At 44.8% G+C, this 22,713-nt stretch overlaps 1 protein-coding gene across 10 annotated transcripts in view; it reads left to right on the plus strand.

The window, feature by feature from the left end:
* NOX5 (NADPH oxidase 5) overlaps positions 1-22,713 on the plus strand; it is a 74,836-nt gene that overhangs the window by 1,161 nt on the left and 50,962 nt on the right. For 3 of the 10 annotated variants that reach the window (XR_009601333.1, XM_060418532.1, XM_060418533.1), the window contains exon 1: positions 17,035-17,164. The exons of the other annotated variants lie outside the window; for them this stretch is intronic. Coding sequence is in view for 2 of the 3 variants with exons in the window: in XM_060418532.1 (XP_060274515.1) it covers positions 17,115-17,164 (50 nt within the window). In the remaining variant the exon portion in view is untranslated. Of the gene's footprint in view, positions 1-17,034; positions 17,165-22,713 lie in introns of those variants that run through there. 10 annotated transcript variants of the gene reach the window in all.

Below are 22,713 nucleotides of genomic sequence, written 5' to 3' on the forward strand. Positions count from 1 at the left end.
TGTTTACTGATATGTAGGAAATGTTTCACTTCTCACTTCCTATTTGGCTTCAAGACCCCTTCATTGATTTTGCTCAGTCGATGAGGATGTAAGCAGTGGTTTTGCCTGAGCCTGAAACCTCTGTCCCAGTCCAGATGAATGGTGATAAAAGGCAGGTCTGAGCAAGCCCATGTTGGCCCCCAGCAGCCTGCTTGATGATGTGGGAAGTGAGGCTCACGGGAAGAACAGAGAAAGAGCACATCTATTTTAGTTCAGGTGGTAAGCCTCCATCAAGACAAGAGAAACCCCAGGAAATAATGATGCTGATCATTATCAGCTAAGTTTGCTGTTGACCAATAATGCCCATGTGTGGGGTCCTGCAGAATATACAAATCAGACATTTTCTTCAGGCAAATACAGTGGGGGAAGGATTTAAAAATGTGTTCTTGACAATATAATTCAACTGCTTCCAAAGCTTCCTGCCCACCTACCACCTCTTAACACACAGAGGCATGTGCACACACACACACGCATATGCACACACACACACGCATATGCACACGCACGGCCACCTTCTTTTCCCCTTACACATCCTTGCAGGTCCTTTGACTAATGCTGCTTCTGTATCTAGGCCATGGCCCCTGCTGTGCTGCCAGATCCACAAAGAGAGCTGAGACTCTTGGGCGATGACTTTCAGTGCTAACAGCCTCCCTGGCCTCACAGATGTCCCTAATGTTGCCTGAGGGATTGCTGCCTCTATTCTCCTGCCCTAATCATTCCAGGGTCAGGTACCAGACAGCTCAGGATAGCTCCTGTGCCCCAGAGCCTGCTAGAATTATTTTAAAAACCAGTCCTAAGCCTGCATACCCTGCCTTACCCATCTTTCCCATGGAAGCTGCAATAAAGGTTCTTACCCAGTTTCCTCTGCTGTCTCTGCCCTCTGACTGGGCTCTGGTATTTCCCCGTGTAGACCTCCTGTTTCCAGGGATCTGTGAGCATTGCACACTTCTTCCCTTGTGAAAGTTGTTTCTGTTTCTGCATGTCATACCCTACCTGCCAAAGCAACAGGTACTTTTGTTACAATCAGGCACACATCCAAACACTCACTGTGCATGGATCATCTCATTAAACCTCAGCACAGTTTGTGTGTGTGTGTGCATTAGTCGCTCAGACGTGTCCGACTCTGCGACCCCATGGACTGGTTCCTCGGTCCATGGAATTCTCCAGGCAGTTGAGGTGGGTTTTATTATATTTTGCAGATGAGGAAATGGAGACCTGAGTACATACAATTAAAATAACAGAGCCAGGATTAAGAAATCAGGCGTGCCAATCTGAAAGGCTGTACTCCCAACTTCCCCTCTGATCTGCCTCAATCATTATTGAGTAGCTGTCTTAATATTACATCAGCAGGCAGGGGCAGGGTAGTCAGAGCAGAGGTCAGTTGGGAGAACTGAGCTTTGTATCTGGTTCTGGTCCTAAGTGGGCCCTCTTGAGAGCTTTAAAAGGCCCATAGAGGAGCTGGGTACTAGGTGGGAGGCAACCTTCTGGGGCATCCTGTCTTGATGGATTTGAAAGGATCACTCGTCCAGTGATCTGTTTACAATCACCCTCTACCCCCACCATCTGTCAGTCAAGGAGGTTTTAGATTATGAGCAAAAGATACCAGCTCTGGGTAACTTAAGTGACACTGATCAGAAGACTATTGGTACATTAACAGAATCAATAGAGAAGTTAGAAAACTGGTGTAAGAATCATCACACACCAAAAGGAAACTGGTGGCTAGAACACAGCAAATTCACCTTCAGGAACAGTGTTCATGATGCCACCTGGGGCCTGTGTTCCCACACACTCACTGTGGCTACTCCCACATTGCTGTGTCTTCCTGACACTGATTTAAGAATCACCATCAGTGGGCACTTTGGGGGGTGATGGATATGCTCACTTTCTTCACAGTGGTAATAGTTTCATGGATATATATACAGGTCAAAACATATTGCACATTTGAAATATTTGTAGTTTATTGTATGTTGCCTTAATAGCACTTTTTAAATCATGGAGTCTGAAGACAGCCCTGGTGCCTAGAGCTGGGGGGGGTGGCAGGGAGGGAAGTGGAAGATAAAATGGAGAATGAGGGGCAAAGGCTGACAGGCCAGCTTCATGAAGACAGGCAAACTGTGGTTTCTCTTCCTCGGTCTTCTAGAGTGTCCCAGATCTCTTACTGGGTCATCGTTTGTCAATAGCAAGTTAAATTTGCAGTTGATGTCAGCTTTGATAGAATAACTACTATTTCTTCCTTCTTAGGCCTTGTTTTCAGCTCCTCTAACCATCTTTTCCTCACCAAACTTCAGCCTGGGAGGGACAACCTCCCTTCCTTTAGAAGCAGCACTGAGACAGGTCTCAATGGCTAGAACTGTTGAGGGATGGCATTGCTCAGATGGGTTGTCCCAAAGCAGATAGTGAGGCATGAATTTGTATTAAGTTCCCAGGGGACACAGGTAAGGGAAGCAGGACAAAGCTTGGGGACCTTCTGATAAAGGCCTATGAGGGCAGCTTCTGCCAATCCCACAGGGTAGCCTGGAGTGTGAAGAACACTTCAGATGCCCTAGACTGGGCTGGGCTCTCATGCTGCTGCCCACCACTCACTGGGAGAAGAGGAGGAGGACACCTACTTCCAGGAATGCCCTGAATTCTTCACTTTAGCATGGGGCCACTTCAGCAGCCGAAGACAGTTTCCCCCAGGAGAGGTGAGAGTCTACCGTGGGAGGAGGGCAGGGGCCCGGGAATGAGGCCAGGTGGTCAAAGTGCAGCACCAACACTGTCCACGACATGCCAGCGTCTCCTTTAAATCCCAGCAAGTCCAGCGTGGTTGATAGAGGTGATGGAAAGGCAACCTCATTTGGAGGAAGGTGAGCCTGAGAGCCCAGAGACCCTAGACTTAATTATCACACAGTTCTTTTACTTGGCTGTGTGTTTTCAGCCGATAGAGCAAAGCAGGCTTAGCTACACACGTCTGACACATTCTTCCACTGCTCATGTCAGAGGTATTCAGGAATATCAGCTTTCAAGAAGTGCTACACCTTCTGTTTTAGTCACGCTGTGTTCTTCTGGAGATGTACAGGGTCTCTGCCCAAGGGGGCTGTGGGGTGAGAGGGAGGGCAGGGGGAGTGTGGGGGTCAGTGCTCAGAGAGGCTCTGTTGACTGATCCCAAGGCAGGACCATATGCTGCCTGCACAGAACAGGACATGGAGACTGGAAATGTGAGGATCGTTTAGTTCAGGGGCCTCACTGTACAGAGGCCCAGAAAGGAGAGGCTGTCTACTCCTTCAGTGCCTCTCTGTGCCGGGGCTTGTACCAGAACCTGGGAATAGAATGCCAGGATGTCATAGACCCCAGCCTTTTGGCTGTTCACCTTGAAATAATTATAGATTCACGGGAAGTTGCAACTATGGTACAGAAAGGCCCCATGTGCCCTTCACACAGCTTTCCCCAGTGGCAATATCTGGGCTGAAAACCACAGGGTAATATTAAATCAAAGAAGCACATAGGCACAGCCACACAGTGTTCACATGTACATGTTCATCTGTGTGTGTTTATGGTGTGTCTGTAGGGGTGTGTGTGTGTGTTCTGTGATACACAGAACTACGTGTCGTGATGTCATGCCCATCATGACAATTGCGATACGGAGCTTTTGTATCACTGCAAAGGAGCTCTCTCTGAGTCCGCTTTATAGTTGTCCCTACCCACCCCCACCCCCACATTCCTGGGCCACTGCTAAACCACTTTCCATCTCAGCTCTTGCTGTTGGTGGGCTCACTCCTTAGGAGGGATAGAGATGCAGATACAAGTCTTGGTAATGCATGGAATATTAAATACCTGCGTAAGTCTAGGAATGAAGTTGTACCATGGCACTCAGCTGCAATTAACGTCACACTCCTGATGGTGTCTGAGTCAGGTTGAATCCATTGAAAGGGGACCAGAAATTTCAGTCACTAAAAAGAACAAGTGGCACTGAGTGAGCTGACGTAGAACAATCTTCAAAGCAGATGACAGAAGGCAAAGTATAGAACAGTACATTCTGGCACACAGGGGGGTGTGTGTGTGTGTGGCAGCTGTCATGTGTATACCACCAACACCACTCACGGCATCCCCTGCGGGAAGTGAGGCAGCAGCTGAGGTGGGAGAGATGATCCTCTCCTTGCTTATTCTCTTGTGCTTTTGCAGTTTTCGCTAAATGCATGGCTTGCTTTTATTAAAAGGAAATGGAATTATTTTGGACCCTCCTTAAGTCGGAGGAGTGCATCCTGTATAGTCATATCCTCATATCCTTATATAGTCATATCCTTGCTTTTTCCTCTCCCCCGGGTTTACAGAAGGCCCTCTAGGGACTTTGCATTCTTAAAAGGGGGTTTTGCAGCCTCCAGTTGCCATGGTAGCTGTTGCTCCTGGTGACACAAGAGGCAGGCCTGGCCCTCCTGGCCCTCTGTGCAGGGAGCTTGGAATCCCCACCCAGGGACGATAGCACCCCCACATCACCCTGGGTCCCAGATGTTTAAAAGATGTCTCTATCAATGCTAGTGAGGGAATGAGTCAGCTGTGTCATTTCAGGAAGACATTGTGTTCAGTGATCTGTGCTGTGTGGTGTACTCTTTCTAAAGACAAATGCTCCTCACCTAAAAACACATTTACCTCTATCTTAGAGCACCAGACCCATTCTCCTCCCCTCCAGGCTAATCTGGTTTAACTGCCTCCAGCTAAATATAAGAGTCCTGTTTAGAGGTTGTAGAAGGGCAGCCCATTCTCACACCAGGGTTCCCTCCCAGCACACTCAACTTCCTCTCAGACCCAGAAACAGGAAGAATTGTTTATTGCTTCTTAAGGGATGGGAGAGTGCTTGCTGACCATAGGAAGAAAACTGGGTTAACTTCCAGTGGGTGGGATGCATCAAGATAGTTATTGTTCTTTCCCGGTAAGTCAGTAAGAGCAATATATGACGTAAATTAATTTCTTAATAAATGATTGTGGTATATTAAATTCCCATGAAATTCTTCTCCTTCAATAACAGAAAGGTCTTGCTTTTCATAGGTGACACGGTTAGTGGTATTTGTGTGTGTACACATGATATCTGATTACAGAACTCTCTCTCTCTCACACACACACAAACACACACACCCCAGAATGTGCCATTCAACATTGTGTGTTGACAGAACAAAAGTAAAGTTCAGTGAGACCTGGAGGAGAGAACCAAGTAAGCTCTTCTCTTGGGGAGGAGTGGGCTGGGGAGGGGAGCATTTGTGGTGGCCCTTGAGGTGGGGTAGGATTTCGCCAGGTGGAGATATAAGGAGGAGAGCTATCACATCCTTGGTGCTAAAACTAGGGTCCTGAGTCTGTCCAGAGATTTTCCAAACTATGTCATGCCTCCATGGCCCTGAGCCCTCTTCATCTCAAGGATCAAAGGCATAGGTTCAGGTGAACATAAAGCCTGGAGAGAGGCAATGCGTTCTTGTCACCTGACCAGGATATATTCAGTCCAGATGGAGCCTGCAATACGCCAATGTGCACTGAATTGCCAGACTCCACTTCATCTCTAGTGGAACCAGTGTCCTGGGGACAGGCTGGGGCTGCTGCCCTAAAGTAAGGCTTTGTCATTCATGCTGTGATTTCTGTGGGTGCAAACTAGATAGGGTTAAAGGAAGGAGAGGGAGGGAAGACAAGAAAGGCAAGGCAAGGTGGAGAAATCAGGGAAGGCCAGGCAAATCTACTCTGCGGAAGGTCTCAAGCCATGACTCACAGTAGGAACCGGACAAACATCCTTCAAGGCCTGTTGTTTGAGGCCCACATTTCTTCCCTCTGGGATTCCCAAAGCCTAATGGTTCTTGGCACCTCTCACAAACAAAAGGCAAAAATAATGTTTTAATTTCCTCCAACAAAAGTTTGAGTTATAAATACTGATCTTGTTCCAAGAACCAATTCTTAGGAAATGGGATTAAGACATAAATTAACTGAGTTCCTGGATTCTTTTCCCACTTCGGCCACATGTGCTCCACTCTGCCTTTTTCCTGCCTGTGTCTGAGATACAGAGCCCAACGTCAGGGTTTGCAATCACCCCCTTAGCATGGAGCCTGGTGGGAAGAGTCTGCGTTAGGGGACTAGGACTCTAGTTCCATCTCCACCAACTCCTGAGTGACTGCCAAGAGGCCACATCCACTCCGAGGACTCTGTTTCCCCATCTAGAAAAGAAAGGTCGGTACTTCCTTGATGTTCTAGTGGTTGAGACTGTGCCTTGCAATGCAGGGCACATGGATTTGATCCCTGGTCAGGGAACTAAGATTCCACAAGCGATGGAGCAACTAAACGCATGTGCCACAGCTAGAGAGTCTGTGCCCCACAGCGAAGATCCTGTGTGCTGCGGCCAAGACCCGAGGCAGCCGGATAAAGAAATGCATGATTTTTTTTAAAAAAGAAAAGTTTACACTAGATCTTTCATAGAAAAAATTCTGCATACACAATTTTAGGGAGGTGAGTTGGTTAAAAATTTACCCAAGTAAGTAAAAATTAATTTTAGGTGTTTGGAAGTCATGGAACAAATCATCTTCAAGGCTATGTGCTGTGCCATGTTGAGTCGCTCAGTTGTGTCCGACTCTTTGCAACTCCATGGACTGTAGCCCACCAGACTCCTCTGTCCATGGGGATTCTCCAGGCAAGAACACTGGAATGGATTGTCATGCCCTCCTCCAGGGGCTCTTCCCAACCAGACCAGGGATCGAACCCTGGTCTCCCGCATTGGAGGTGGATTCTTTACCATCTGAGTCACTAGGGAAGGCCAAGAATACTGGAGTGGGTATCCCTTCAGTTCTCCAGGGGAACTTCTCGATCCAGGAATCAAACTGAGGTCTCCTGCACTGCCAGACAGATTCTTCACCAGCTGAGCTACCAGGGAAACCCCTTCAAGGCTATATCCAGATCTAACTTCTCTATGTCTTTAGACTTCTCCACCCTCAAAAGTGGAAGCAGAGTGGGGAGGAGGGAGGTGGCTTGTCTTCCACAGCCGGGTCCCCACAGCAACCCTTCCACCATTGCCCTCTTTTATGAAAGGAGAGTGTCTCACACATGTCTTCTGTCTCTTGGGCTGGAGTGGTGGTGGTAGCAGCAGCTGGCCCTTGTTGCGTGTGTTTCTGATGGCTGGAGCAGTGAAGGCATTTCCTGTGCTAAGGGGTGGGAAGAGAGTGGGGTAGCCGAGGACAAGAGGTTCTCGCCCAGCCTCTAGGTCCTTCCCCACCCTCCCTGAAGAACAGCCCCCTCCAGAAAGGAGAAGGAAGGGAATCAGGAGCATGTAACCTGTGGGACCCACTGGAATGTGTACTTGCAGGGTCTCAAGCCACATAACCTCACAGGAGTAAGTCTGGTGTTACTGAGTCCAAGCTCGTCCTGCTTACTGCACAACGGGCCAATCAATAGAGAGATGAGTTGTTAGGACCAAGAATAGCAATTTTATTCAGAAAGACAGCAGACAAGAAGATGGTGGACTGGTGTCACAAAGAACCATCTGGCCCAGGTTTGGGTGCTGGTTTGTTTGTTGTTTGTTTTTTTCTTAAATAGAACAAAGAAGGGGAGGTAAGGAGGTAAAGTAAAAAGACGGTGGTAAGTTGTTGCATATATTTCCTGGTTCTGGCCAGACTCCAGAGGGAATGTGTTGTTTCTTCTTGCCTGCAGCCATTCACAGGTGGGTCTGGTCAGGGGGTTTCCTGTGAGCTAAGCAAAGGTATTTTAGTTTAATGCTCAAGTGTTCCTTGGCAGAGTTCCTTGTTGTTATTTACTGGCTAAGTTGTGTCTGATTCTGACCCTGACCCCCATGGACTCTAGCCTGCCAAGATCCTCTGTCTATGGGATTTCCCAGGCAGGAATATTGGAGTGGATAGCCATTTCCTTCTCCAATGGGATCTTCCCTATTCAGGGATTGAACCCGTGTCCCCTGCATTAACAGGTAGATTTTTTTTTTTTAACCACTGAGCTACCAGGGAAGCCCACAGGGTTCCTAGAGATGGGCAGTTATGTATACTTTAAGCTACAGGCAACATCCCTTTAATAGCAAAAGCAATACAACGCAAAGGTTAAAGTGAAAGAAACATCCAATATGGAGTCAGATTTGTTTTTCCCTATCTCATGAGCAGTCCCTTTCTACAGGTAAGAAAAATGAGGAACAGGGAAAGGAAGCATGTTGGCTTCAGGCATCAAATGGTGAGCCCAAAATACCTATTCTGAGGGTGGCTGGATGAGCAGGAGCATCAGGACCATGACCCCTGGAGGAGGCAGTTGGGGTCACATGCACTCACCGATTCCTGCTTCAGAACGACTAGCCAGGATGCTTTTTCCGGGAGTTAGGAAACAAAGGAGGTGGTTGGGAATAATGAAAACAGCCTTCTGAACGAGTGAAAATGAACTGAGTGTCTGTTCCGGGACAGGTGCTTCCTCTTATGGTGCTTCATTTAGTCCTCAACCACGTGATCTGGTAGGCAGGGCAGACACACCTCCACCCGCACTACACAGAACCCTCAGAGAGGGTCAGAGGGCTTCCAGGGAGGGCAGAACTCCAGTCAATCTCAGCCCCTCTCACTCACAGGTCTCGCTCCTATCAAGGGGCCCACTGGCCACAGCTGCCAAACAGCTGATCATCCTGTGTGATTTCCTGGAGTACAGTCAGCCTGCCCCCCATCCCATGCCCAGTGCTGGGTATGGAGGAGACGCTCAGAATCAGAGCACAAGTGTTTTCCAGCCTATTTAAAAGTAATGGAAGCCACTGTTGTGAATTGGTCTCCTCATGCCTCTTTCCACCTGCCAGAGTGTGCCAGAGTGACTTCCAATAGCTAAGTGGGAAAATAACTCTTTCCCTTTTGCAGGAAATTATACCTCAGGGGGTCCTAGGAAAAGAGCATTGTGCTGGGAGTCCTGCACTGGATCAGCCATAAGCCTGCCGGGTGCCTCAGTTTTCCCATCTGGGCCACGAGAGTGCCTTTGGTATGCCTAAAGGCCTCTTCAGAACACACAGCACTGACTCTTTTGTGGTTGGAGCTTCCAGTCTCTCCCAGAAGGAATTCCCTTCTAGGCTTGCCGTCCAGAGGCAGCCCTGCTCAGGCCCCATCTCTGTGGTCCTTCCTGCTTTTCTACTTAAAAATAGTCTTCACTAGGCTATGACCAGATAAAAGAGATGCACAGAGCTGGAACTCGCTGGCCAGAGAGTGTCACTATTAACTCCTGCCTGCTGGTTACAGATGGATTATAGCAGGTCCCACGGGGAGCCAGAGCAGGCACATAAAGAATAAATGGGCTTCCCTAGTAGCTCAGATGGTGAAGCCTGCAATGCAGGAGACTCGGGTTCAAACCATGGGTTGGGAAGATTGCCTGGAGTAGGAAACGGCAACCCACTCCAGTATTCTTGCCTGGAGAATTCCATGGACAGACCATGGGGTCACAAAGAGTCAGACACAACTGAGCAACTAACACTGTCGCGATGAAAGAATAAGTAAGGAATATGAGTTCTGCGAGGGCAGCAATCGTGGATCATCTATCGCAAGGATGGCACAGAATATTTCTTAAAGGAAAAACTTGAGTGTACTAGTGAATGAGTGGAGGTGATTCCTACCTACAGCTGATAGGCATGTTGGGGAGAGAAGAGATATATACATGAAAAGTTAAATAATGACCTAAGGACCAAATCCTCCCCCAACCCCCCACCCATACAAAGCAATGGTATGAGATGTTGCAAGACAGCATGTGTTCAGCCAAATCTATGGGCAGGAACACAGTGTAATTAACTCTGGGTTGGGGACAGAAGGAAGAGTCTCCAGAAGAAGGTGGACTTTGGGCCAGCTCTTGAGGGATGAGCCCAGTTTGAGGGGTGTGGTGTCTCCAGATGCTTGCCCAGAAGACCAGGCAGTTCCTGCAAAGGTTCTGTGTTGAAAATGAGCAAAACATGCTCAAGTTTTCCAACAGAGGCTGTGTCTCTGCTTCAAGAGTTGGGATACTGGGCAGGACTGATGGAGCTTAGAGTATTCTGTTCCAGACTCTGCCCCTTAGTTTGTCTAATAGATGGATCTCAGAATATCTGCTCCACTGGGATCTTGTTGGGATTTCCTGGGATGTATTTGCACAAGCATTTTGCGCTGGGAAATGTTTCATAAATACCCATTGTAACCCCAAGGGGAAACCTGTCGCCTGAGGCAGGCACACTGTTGGCTCTCTCCACATTTCCCTCAGGCTGAGGGCAGCTACTCAAGGTCCCAAATGCTGACCAAATCGGTAACCAGCTCGTGGAGCCCCATGGTTGTATACGAGAGGAAGGAAATAGGTCCCACCCTTCCAGAGCTTAAAGAGGAGATAAGAAAAGCTGGTGAAAACTTAATATCCTCTGAGATTTTGTTTATCAGTTTAAAAGAATGATAGAACTTGCTGGAATGATATTAGGTCAACTTAACTGCCCTGTTTTCTATGAGGTCATTTCAACTCCAGAGGGGTGAGACTAGGGTGGGGGTGATAAGCCATATTCAATCTCATTAAAAAGAGACCTAGTGACATTAGCAGGGAAACAGAGCCTCTGTTTACTTCTCTTGGCCCCAGGAACAGCACCTCGTTAGCCTCTCTCCCAAACACAAGTGCACAATGTGGATGAAATAGAGTGTTAGTCACTCAGTCGTGTCCAACTCTTAGCGACTCCATAGACTGTGGCCTGCCAGGCTCCTCTGTCCATGGGATTCTCTAGGCAAGAATACTAGAGTGGGTTGCCATTTCCTCCTCCAGGGGATCTTCCTGACCCAGGAATTGAACCTGGGTGGTCTGCATTGCAAGTGGATTTTTTACCATCTGAGTTACCAGGGAAGCCCAGTGTGGATGAGGTCAGTTTTAATGGCTTTAAATGTGTATATCCCTGTGACTGCTCTAACAGTGTGTCTCAAGGCAGGGAGAACAGGAGAACATCTCCACTGAGCAGATGAGGGACTGGATCTGGAACAGGGGATGTGACTTTCCTAGGCCAGAAAGTGAGTTAAGCTGGCTATGGAAGCCCCTTCTCCTGATTAATGCCTGGAGCTGGTTCGGTGCCTGCTGGCCCTGGTTAGAACTGAGTTGGGCATTGGGAATGGTTGACTGAAGTTGGAGGATTCCTCTGTGGGATGCTGATATGGCTAGCTCACTAAGCTGCATGCTTGCTTAGTCATGTCCGAATCTTTCCGACCCCATGGACTGTAGCCTGCCAGGTTCCTCTGACCGTGGGGTTCTCCAGGCAAGAATACTGGAGTTGGTAGCCATTCCCTTCTCCAGGGGATCTTCCTGACCCAGAGATCAACCCCAAGTCTCCTGCATTGCAGGCGGATTCTTTACTGCTTGAGCCGTTGGTGAAGCTCAGGCTTGCTAAGTCATTCACTAAATATGGACTGACTGACTGTTACAGTCCAAGCACTGCTCTAGTGTTGAGATTCGTTCAAGAATGAAACAGACACAAGTCCCTACCCTCATGGAGCTTAAATTCTAGTGTGGGGGGAGGCACACAAGAAACAATAAGAAAGCACATTATATAGCACACTGGAAGATGATACATGTCATGGGAAGAAGAGGGTAGATCAGGGTAATGGGAACCAGTAGTTTGGGGTGGGTGAGGTTCAACTTTAAGACAGGATGCTCAGGGTAGACGTCATTAAGAAGATGTGAGATGAGTAAAGGCTTGAAGGAGGTGAGTGAGTTAGCCAGGTAGATCTCTGGAAGAACGTTCTGGGCACAGGGAATGGTCAGTGTAATGGCCCTGGGGCAGAAGTGTGCCTGGTATGTTCAAGAGATACTGAGGAGGCCAGTGTGGCTGGAGCTGAGTGAGCAAGGGGAGAGCCTGAGATGAGGGCACATGGGTCATGGGGTCATGTCATGGTGGGGGTTATGGAGGGCTTTGTGGTTATTCTAAGTGGGATAAGAGCAGTTGAGTACTCATCTAACTTGCATTTGAACAGGATCCCCAGGGCAGCCAAATAGAGAATAGACTCAAAGGCAATGATGGTGGAACAGAGGGTGAGTTAGAAGGCTGTCAGCATGGTCCAGGTGAGCAGTGATGGTGCCTCTGGCTAGGCTGGGACCTGGGGAGAAGCAGTGAGATTCTGTATCTATTTCTAATGTAGAAGTATAAGCTACAAGATTGGCTTGCGGGTTAGATGTCAGACACGTAGGAAGGGAAGGAATAGATGAGTACTCCATAGTGCTGAGGGGAATGGGGGAGGGGTCATTTACTGAGATGGGAATACCAGCTGGCTTGGAGTTAGGAACTGTGAATCCAGTTTTGGATGTGTTAAGTTTTAGATGTAGATTGACAGCCAAGAGGAGATAGTAACTGGCAGCTGGAATTACTGGACCACAGTTCAGGGCCAAGGTTGGGGCTGGAGACATGCTCTTGTAGATGAGCTAGTTAACTTAACAAAGAAGTTATTAGTTTAGATAGAAAAGATAGGCTAAACCCAACTTACAAAGGCCACATAAAAGAGCAGAATCTAGGGACTTCCCCCGTGGTCCAGTGGTTAAGACTCCACACTGCCAGTGCAGGGGGCCTGGGTTTGATCCTTAAGTCAGGGAACTAGATCCCACATACTGCAACTAAAGATCTCACATGCCGCAACTAAGACCAGGCAGGGCCAAATAAATATATATTTTTTAAAAAGAGCAGGGTATATCAATAAGTTAGGATACTGAAAGGGAGACAGTGAGTGAGAAACCAGAAGAGGGTGGGATTCAGGAAGTCAAAAGAGGACAGAGGTTCAAGAAAGGAACTCACCTTCATCAAATGCTGCTGTGAGCCCTGGGCTTGGAGGGACAGAAATCTGATTGGAATGGGTTCCAAAAGAGGAGGGAAAATGAGACTGAGTATAAGCAACTCTTTCAAGAAGCTTTGCTATTAAGGAGAAACTGGGCACTAGCTGGAGAAAGAACGATCTAGCCGAGAAGGGGAAAACGCTGCAGAAAGCACGGGGTCGCCATCCTCGAATGGGCGAGGCGATGCAGGCTCCAGGGCACAGGGGGCCACAGGGAGGAGTACCAACCAGCACATGACCTATTGCCTTCCCCACAGCTTGTCAGTGTGTCAACTGCTTTTCCTGACTCATTCAGGCGGAGGAAGCAGCTTTCCCACTCTACAGCAAGCAGAGAAAATCCAGGTGCTACAGAACTTAACATCAGCCCCAAGAATTAAATCATATGTTATAGGGCTGGAGTGAAGACATCATGCCTTTGACAAAAAATGTAGAAGAAAAATGCTTTCTGGCAAAAAGCAACCAGTTGGGAGCATGGCGTGTAATGAAGTGCTGTGTCCCCTCTACAGGAAATCATGTCCTACTTTACTCAGAAAAATGAGGCAAAGAAGTTTTCATATTTTTCCTTCCATGATGGTGTTTCACTTTGTTACTAATCAGACTAAGGCAAATAAAAATTGAAAGCAGTATTTTTTTGCCAAATGGACAAATATTTTAAAGAATAATTCTTAGTACTCAAAAGTGTTTGGTAAAATAGACATTTTCTTCAAATATGGGTGGGAGTGAAAAATTGGTTTCAGATCTTTGAGAAGCAATCTGGCTATTGGCTGTAACCAAAAGACTTAGACAGTTTCATACGTCAGTACTTCCTCTTTTGGGAATGCAATCTAGAGAAGTGATTGAAATTTGGACAAAGATTTAATAACAAGATTTCTCACAAATTTGTTTATAGTAATGGAATAAAAATATGAACGTTAACTGTCCAAACACAGAAAACTAGTTTACAACATTTTGACATGGTCATGTTTAATGTTATGGAGAAATGTAAATGCTGGTAAGTGAAAAGAAGTTACAAAATTATCCCAAGTGAATTATTCAATACTATCTTAGGAATTGTACATCTACTCTTCAATTATGTATAGACTAAAAATTATCTTATTTATTGAATTATTTAAAATTTTAACAACTATATTCTTCTCCACATTTCTAGTTGCGTTTTCTAATGGATGTTTTTCTTTCCTTTCTTTGAGGATTCTAAATATGCATAACATCTATTATTTTCACTTCTTATAGAATGAAATCCCCCTACTGTTGGTTTGATTGGCTGTCTTTTTAGTACAGTGCTTTGCCAAAAGACTTACTTTTGGTTTTAGGTTAAGAGGATTCATCAGCAAAACACCACTCTGCACTTAAGTAAACAAGAAGTAAGTATTATTATACTGATAGCCAGACATCCTGGAATGTTAAGCCAAGTGGGCCTTAGGAAGCATCACTGTGAACAAAGCTAGTGGAGGTGATGGAATTCAATTTGAGCTATTTCAAATCCTGAAAGATGATGCTGTGAAAGTGCTGCACTCAATATGCTAGCAAATTTGGAAAACTCAGCAGTGGCCACAGGACTGGAAAAGGTCAGTTTTCATTCCAATCCCAAAGAAGCGCAATGCCAAAGAATGTTCAAACTACTGCACAATTGCACTCATTTCACATGATAGCAAAGTAATGCTCAAAATCCTTAAATCCTTCAAGCCTTCAATCCAGGCTTCAACAGTATATGAAACAAGAACTTGCAGATGTTCGAGCTGGATTTAGAAAAGGCAGAGGAACCAGAGATAAAATTGTCAACATCCATTGCATCATAGAAAAAGCTAGAGAATTCCAGAAAAACATCTACTTCTGCTTTATTGACTATGCTAAAGCCTTCAACTTTGTAGATTACAACAAACTGTGGGAAATTCTGAAAGAGATGGGAATACCAAACCATCTTACCTGCCTCCTGCAAAACCTGTATGCAAGTCAAGAAGCAACAGTTAGAACTGGACATGGAACAACAGACTGGTTCCAAATTGGAAAGGAAGTACATCAAGGCTGTATATTGTCACCCTGCTTATTTAACCTATATGCAGAGTACATGATATGAAATGTACTGGGCTGTATGAAGCACAAGCTAGAATCAAGATTGCCAAGAGAAATATCAATAACCTCAGATATGCAGATGACACCACCCTTATGGCAGAAAGTGAAGAACTTCTTGATGAAGGTGAAAGAGGAGAGTGAAAAAGTTGGCTTAAAACTCAACATTCAAAAAATGAAGATCATGGCATCCAGTCCCACCACTTCATGGGAAATAGATGGGGAAACAACGGAAACAGTGACAGATTTTAAGGGCTCCAAAATTACTGCAGATGGTGACTGCAGCCTTGAAATTAAAAGATGCTTGAACCTTGGAAGAAAAGGAATGACAAACATAGACAGTATATTAAAAAGCAGAGACATTACTTTGCCAACAAAGGTCTATACAGTCAAAGCTATGGTTTTTCCAGTAGTCATATATGGGTGTGAGAGTTGGGCCATAGGGAAGGCTGAGCACTGCAGAATTAATTGATGCTTTTGAACTGTGGTGTTGGAGAAGACTCTTGAGAGTCCCTTGGACAGCAGGAAGATCAAGCCAGTCAATCCTAAAGGAAATCAATCCTGAATATTCATTGGAAGGACTGATTCTGAAGCTGAAGCGCCAATACGTTGGCTGATGTGAAGAGCCAACTCATTGGAAAAGACCCTGATGCTGGGAAAGATTGAAGGCAGGAGAAGGGGATGACAGAGATGAGATAGTTGGATGGCATCACCGACTCAGTGGACATGAGTTTGAGCAAACTCTGGGAGATGGTGAGGGACAGGGAAGCCTGGCGTGCTGCAGGCCACAGGGTCACAACTGAGCAACTGAATAACAAAAAAGCTCAAATATTTCAGTAAAACTTACTTTTTTAAATTGAGTGAACTCTATGACCCTGAAGTCTCTCCAGTCCTGAGTTTAAGAAAAGCAAATCAAATCTAATAAGCTAAAACCAAAAGACTGAACTCCTAGATTGTTGTCATCACATCATAAAACCTGGACAGTTCCCCCTGAAGGAAAAACAGATGCTCTTTATCCTTTCTGATACTCTGTCTTAAACCATTTGGACCCAATAGATTTGATCTCTTGTCACATTGGAAGGGAAGCACTTGCCGAGGTCACCAGATAAGTTCCACAGAACTCGTCTTCCCTTGGGACTTAGTCAAATGAGACCTGCTGAGCCTGTGAGCAGAGGAGCATGTGGGCGACAGCAGAGGGATTTGAGGGAGCATTTTAGGTTCAGAGGCTACCTTGACTGTCACTCAATGAGACCTTTAAATATCCCGCCAGGGGCCAAACAATTGGAGAAACTTCTTTAAAACAAAGCAATAATTATTTCCCTCATTTTGGAAATGAACCAGGAACATCTGAAATAACCAATAGGAGGTCCTAATGCTCAACAGATGTCTAGGAATATCAGCCTGAGCTGACATCTTACAGACAGGAGAAAAAGTGAAAAGCACTTGGCATTTTAATTGCAGGGTGGCCTTATCTAAATGACTGCACAATTTCTTTCTGTGTTTTAACAAACAGAGCTTACAGACCACCAATTTCCCCCAGACCCCTTGGACAGAAACCCCTTACAGATGACTGTTCCAACACTGGGTCTGAGTTGCACTCCCCACATGGTTAAATGCAGTCTCCAGATCGAACTCTTGCCGAGCCGCCTGGGCATGTTACCTCACTTCTCTGAGCTTCACTTTCCACATCTGCAGAGTGATGATGCTAACACCCCCAAGTAGGGCTGGGTTACATATTCAATCAGGCACCATGTGTGAAGTCCTCAGCATTTTTGTTGGTAAGTGATGGGACTGTGGGCCATGAAGTCTCATGGAGCACTTTTTTTCATGGTACTTTTCTAGATCTCCTGCCTGTCCAGTCTCCTTGAGGGAGGGAAGGTGGAAGGTACTGGACTAGATGGAACATAGCCAACATCATTCCTAGGAAAGGGCTTGCCCCACTCTGTACCACTTGAACCACTCACCCCACATTCCCAGGAAAAGGCTTGCCCTACTCTGTACCACTTGAACCACTTGAACCACTTGCCCCACTCTGTACTCCTTCTTAAATTTCTCTGAAACAAGCTGGCCACCAGCCAGCACATGGCTCAGTGAGCAGCTGTGGGCGTGAGCAGCTTTGTAGGAAAGGCAGGAAGAGTAGCTGGGGAGAGATAAACTGTGGGCTTCAGGACGCTGGCTGCTGTACGGACAGCAGCCTTTCCGGGACCAGTGGTCTAAAAGATAGCGAAGAAGATGAGCGCGCTGGGAGACACAGCCTGGACAGACTCTGAAGGCTTCAGAGGGTGAGTGGCTCATTTGTCTCACATTCCATGCCAGGGACAAGGGAAAGGCAGGAGTGCTTATTCCTTTGGGGGTCCACAAAGGGTAGACTACCTGTGGCAGAAGTAAGTAGACCAGAGCATGCTCTTATCTGGTTACTAGCAAGCTGTACAGTCTTGAGCAAGTCACCTGCCCTCTCTGGGCCTGTTTTCTCATCTATAAAATAAGGAATTGGCCAAGTCTAATAACCAGACTAATAACCATACCTAACATTTGTGCAGTGTTCACCAGTTTCACTTTTGAAATAGAACTTCATTGGGTCCCCGTGGCAACACTTGGTTGAAGGATTGACTGTCACATTTACAGGTGAAGAGGGCTTCCCAGGTGGCACTAGTGATAAAAAAAAAAAAACCCACCTGCCAATGCAGAAGATGTAAGAGACATGGGTTCAATTCCTGGGGTGGGAAGATCCGCAGGAGAAGGAAATAGCAACCCACTCCAATATTCTTGCCTGGAGAACCCCATGAACAGAGGAGCCTGGCAGGCTACAGTCCATGGGTTTGCCAAGGGTTGGACACAACTGAAGTGACTTAGCACACACGAACACACAGATGAGGAAACTATTACACACTGGGGCCAGTGGACCTAAGAACCTGGTCTCCTGGGGACAGTTCTGGGCTCTCGTCAGCACCAGCTTCCCCTTGAGCTCTGAAACCTGAAGATTCCCGGTTTCTTGTCAAGGACCACCTCATTTTCCCCACCCTCCCTCACTCTTTACTTCCCACCAGTTGTCTCTTCCCCAGCCCCTTTGCAGAGTTTCCTTTCTCATCCTGTAGGCCAGGCACACTAATATTTCTGAGACGAGGGAGGTTAATATTTGATACCCTGCCCCCATGCTCCCTGGGTTAGCAGTTGTGTGCAGCCTGTTTCCTAGAATTCGCTCTGCTTTGTGGAATGTCTTCCTGTGGGGTCCCAAGAGAAGTAGTAGGTGAGGCTGTTTAATCTTTAGGGCCATGCTTCTCCAGGTGTGAGCCTGGGCCCTGTTGTGTGGGTCACAGACAGTCAGGGTGCTGCTTACATATGCAGATTCCTGGGCCTCACCCCAAAGTTGGTTAATATGCAGATTCCTGGGCCCTGCCCCAAATTTGGTGAGTCAGAATGGGCATTTCACCAGCTTCCCCTGTTTCTGACAAGCACTAACCAGGGTCTGAGAACCATGCTCTTAGGAGACTGCCTTGTTGGGCTGCAGAGGGCTGTTGATAGACTTCTTAGAAGTGAACCACACTTATATTACTGAAGTAAGTCCTTCCTGATGATGATGATAATTGATTTTTACTTCCTGGCCATGCCATGTGGCATGTGAGATCTTAGTTCCTCGATCAGGGGTGAGAACCCCCTGTAGTGGAAGCTTGGAGTCTTAACCGCTGGACCACCAGAGAAGTCCCTAATTTTTAAAGTAAACTTTAAGATTTAACTAGGTTATATTTTAGAGTTTTGCATCTCTGTAAGTGAAACTTGTCCAGAATTTTCTCTTTTTGCATGCTGTCTTCAGTGGGATTGGGTAATGATAGCTTATAAACTAGGGATCTTACCGTCATTTTCTACAATCTGAGATGGTTTGACATTGGACTTATTTTCTGAAGATTAGAGAAAGCTCAACTGTGAAAACAAGCTGGGCCTGACATTATTTTATTTTATTTATTTATTTTTTTAATTTTAATTTTTACTTTATTTTGCTTTACAATACTGTATTGGTTTTGCCTTACATTGACATGAATCCACCATGGGTGTACATGAGTTCCCAATTCTGAACCTCCCTCCCACCTCCCACCCCATATCATCTCTCTGGATCATCCCCATGCACCAGCCCCAAGCCTCCTGTATCCTGTATTGAACATAGACTGGCAATTCGTTTCTTACATGATAGTATACATGTTACAATGCCATTCTCCCAAATCATCCCACCCTCTCCCTCTCCCACAGAGTCCAAAAGTCCATTCTATACATCTGTGTCTCTTTTGCTATCTCGCATACAGGGTTATCATTACCATCTTTCTAAATTCCATATATATGTGTTAGTATACCGTATTGCTGTTTTTCTTTCTGGCTTACTTCACTCTGTATAATCGACTCCAGTTTCATCCATCTCATTAGAACTGATTCAAATGTATTCTTTTTAATAGCTGAGTAATACTCCATTGTGTATATGTACCACAGCTTTCTTATCCATTCATCTGCTGATGGACATCTAGATTGTTTCCATGTCCTGGCTATTATAAACAGTGCTGCAATGAACATTGGGGTACATGTGTCTCTTTCAATTCTGGTTTCCTTGGTGTGTATGCCCGGCAGTGGGATTGCTGGGTCATCAGGCAGTTCTATTTGCATTTTTTTAAGGAATCTCCACACTGTTCTCCATAGTGGCTGTACTAGTTTGCAGTCCCACCAACAGTGTAAGAAGGTTCCCTTTACTCCACACCCTCTCCAGCACTTATTGCTTGTAGACTTTTTTTTTTTATACAAAGGCTTTCAATTTTATTTTATTTTTAACAAACATACATGGGACTTGATAAAGGTTACTAACTGAATGAGCTCTAACAGACAGGTTCTCTGTGGCTTTGACACACTCAGCTTCTAAATGATCAGCTAGCTAGTTAGGACTGTACACTTGGTACTTTTTGCGGTTGTTCAGTCATTCAATCATGTCCAGCTCTTTGCCACCTCATGGACTGTAGCCCACAAGGCTCCTCTGTCCATGGGATTTCCTAGGCAATGCTTGTAGACTTTTGGATCGCAGCCATTCTGACTGGTGTGAAATGGTACCTCATTGTGGTTTTGATTTGCATTTCTCTGATAATGAGTGATGTTGAGCATCTTTTCATGTGTTTGTTAGCCATCTGTATGTCTTTGGAGAAATGTCTATTTAGTTCTTAGGCCCATTTTTTAATTGGGTCGTTTATTTTTCTGGAATTGAGCTGCATAAGTTGCTTGTATATTTTTGAGATTAGTTGTTTGTCAGTTGCTTCATTTGCTATTATTTTCTCCCATTCTGAAGGCTGTCTTTTCTCCTTGCTTATAGTTTCCTTTGTTGTGCAGAAGCTTTTAATTTTAGTTAGATCCCATTTGTTTATTTTTGCTTTGATTTCCACTATTCTGAGAAGTGGGTTATAGAGGATCCTGCTCTCGGAGAGTGTTTTGCCTATGTTCTCCTCTAGGAGTTTTATAGTTACTTGTCTTACGTTTAGATCTTTATTTGAGTTTATTTTTGTGTGTGGTGTTAGAAAGTGATCTAGTTTCATTCTTTCACAAGTGGTTGACCAGTTTTCCCAGGAGCACTTGTTAAAGAGATTGTCTTTACTCTATTGTATATTCTTGCCTCCTTCATCGAAGATAAGGTGTCCATAGGTGTGTGGATTTTTCTCTGGGCTTTCTATTTTGTTCCATTGATCGATATTTCTCTCTTTGTGCCAGTACCATACTGTCTTGATGACTGTGGCTTTGTAGTAGAGCCTGAAGTCAGGCAGGTTGATTCCTCCAGTTCCACTCTTCTTTCTCAAGATTGCTTTGGCTATTTGAGTTTTTTTTGTATTTCCATACAAATTGTGAAATTATTTGTTCTAGCTCTGTGAAAAATACCGCTGGTAGCTTGATAGGGATTGCATTGAATCTGTAGATTGCTTTGGGTAGTATCCTCATTTTCACTACAGTGATTCTTCCAATCCAGGAACATGGTATATTTCTCCATCTATTAGTGTCCTCTTTGATTTCTTTCATCAGTGTTTTATAGTTTTCTATATATAGGTCTTTAGTTTCTTTAGGTAGATACATTCCTAAGTATTTTATTCTTTACATTGCAATGGTGAATGGAATTGTTTCCTTAATTTGCTTTTCTAGTTTCTCATTATTAGTGTATAGGAATGCAAGGGATTTCTGTGTGTTGATTTTATATCCTGTAACTTTACTATATTCATTGATTAGTTCTAGTAATTTTCTGGTGGAGTCTTTAGGGTTTCCTACGTAGAGGATCATGTCATCTGCAAACAGTGAGAGTTTTACTTCTTCTTTTCCAATTTGGATTTCTTTTTCTGCTCTGATTGCTGTGGCCAAAACTTCCAGAACTATGTTGAATAGTAGCAGTGAAAGTGGACACCCTTGTCTTGTTCCTGACTTTAGGGGAAATGCTTTCAATTTTTCACCATTGAGGATAATGTTTGTTGTGGGTTTGTCATATATAGCTTTTATTATGTTGAGGTATGTTCCTTCTATTCCTGCTTTCTGGAGAGTGTTTATCATAAATGGATGTTGAATTTTGTCAAAGGCCTTCTCTGCATCTATTGAGATAATCATATGGCTTTTATTTTTCAATTTGTTAATGTGGTGAATTACATTGATTGATTTGCGGATATTGAAGAATCCTTGCATCCCTGGGATAAAAGCCCACTTGGTCATGGTGTATGATCTTTTTAATGTATTGTTGGATTCTGATTGCTAGAATTTTGTTAAGAATTTTTGCATCTATGTTCATTAGTGATATTGGCCTGTAGTTTTCTTTTTTGTGTGGCATCTTTGTCAGGTTTTGGTATTAGGGTGATGGTGGCCTCACAGAATGAGTTTGGAACTTTACCTTCCCCTGCAATTTTCTGGAAGAGTTTGAGGAGGATAGGTGTTAGCTCTTCTCTAAATTTTTGATAGAATTCAGCTGTGAAGCCGTCTGGACCTGGGCTTTTGTTTGCTGGAAGATTTCTGATTACAGTTTCAATTTCCGTGCTTGTGATGGGTCTGTTAAGATTTTCTATTTCTTCCTGGTTCAGTTTTGGAAAGTTGTACTTTTCTAAGAATTTGTCCATTTCTTCCACGTTGTCCATTTTATTGGGATATAATTGCTGATAGTAGTCTTTTCTGATCCTTTGTATTTCTGTGTTGTCTGTTGTGATCTCTCTATTTTCATTTCTAATTTTATTGATTTGATTTTTCTCACTTTGTTTCTTGATGAGTCTGGCTAATGGTTTGTGAATTTTGTTTATCCTTTCAAAGAACCAGCTTTTGGCTTTGCTGATTTTTCCTATGGTCTCTTTTGTTTCTTTTGCATTTATTTCTGCCCTAAATTTTTAAGATTTCTTTCCTTCTACTAACTCTGGGGTTCTCCATTTCTTCCTTTTCTAGTTGCTTCAGGTGTAGAGTTAGGTTATTTATTTGACTTTTTTCTTATTTCTTGAGGTATGCCTGTATTGCTATGAACTTTCCTCTTAGCACTGCTTTTATAGTGTCCCACAGGTTTGGGGTTGTTGTGTTTTCATTTTCATTCGTTTCTATGCACATTTTGATTTCTTTTTTGATTTCTTCTGTGATTTGTTGGTTATTCAGAAGTGTGTTGTTCAGCCTCCATATGTTGGCATTTTTAATAGTTTTTCTCCTGTAATTGAGATCTAATCTTAATGCATTATGGTCAGAAAAGATGCTTGGAATGATTTCGATTTTTTTGAATTTATCAAGGTTATATTTATGGCCCAGGATGTGATCTATCCTGGAGAAGGTTCCAGGAGCACTTGAGAAAAAGGTGAAATTCATTGTT

This window comes from Ovis aries, chromosome 7, assembly GCF_016772045.2.
Source record: "Ovis aries strain OAR_USU_Benz2616 breed Rambouillet chromosome 7, ARS-UI_Ramb_v3.0, whole genome shotgun sequence".
In the NCBI taxonomy this organism is placed as follows: domain Eukaryota; kingdom Metazoa; phylum Chordata; class Mammalia; order Artiodactyla; family Bovidae; genus Ovis; species Ovis aries.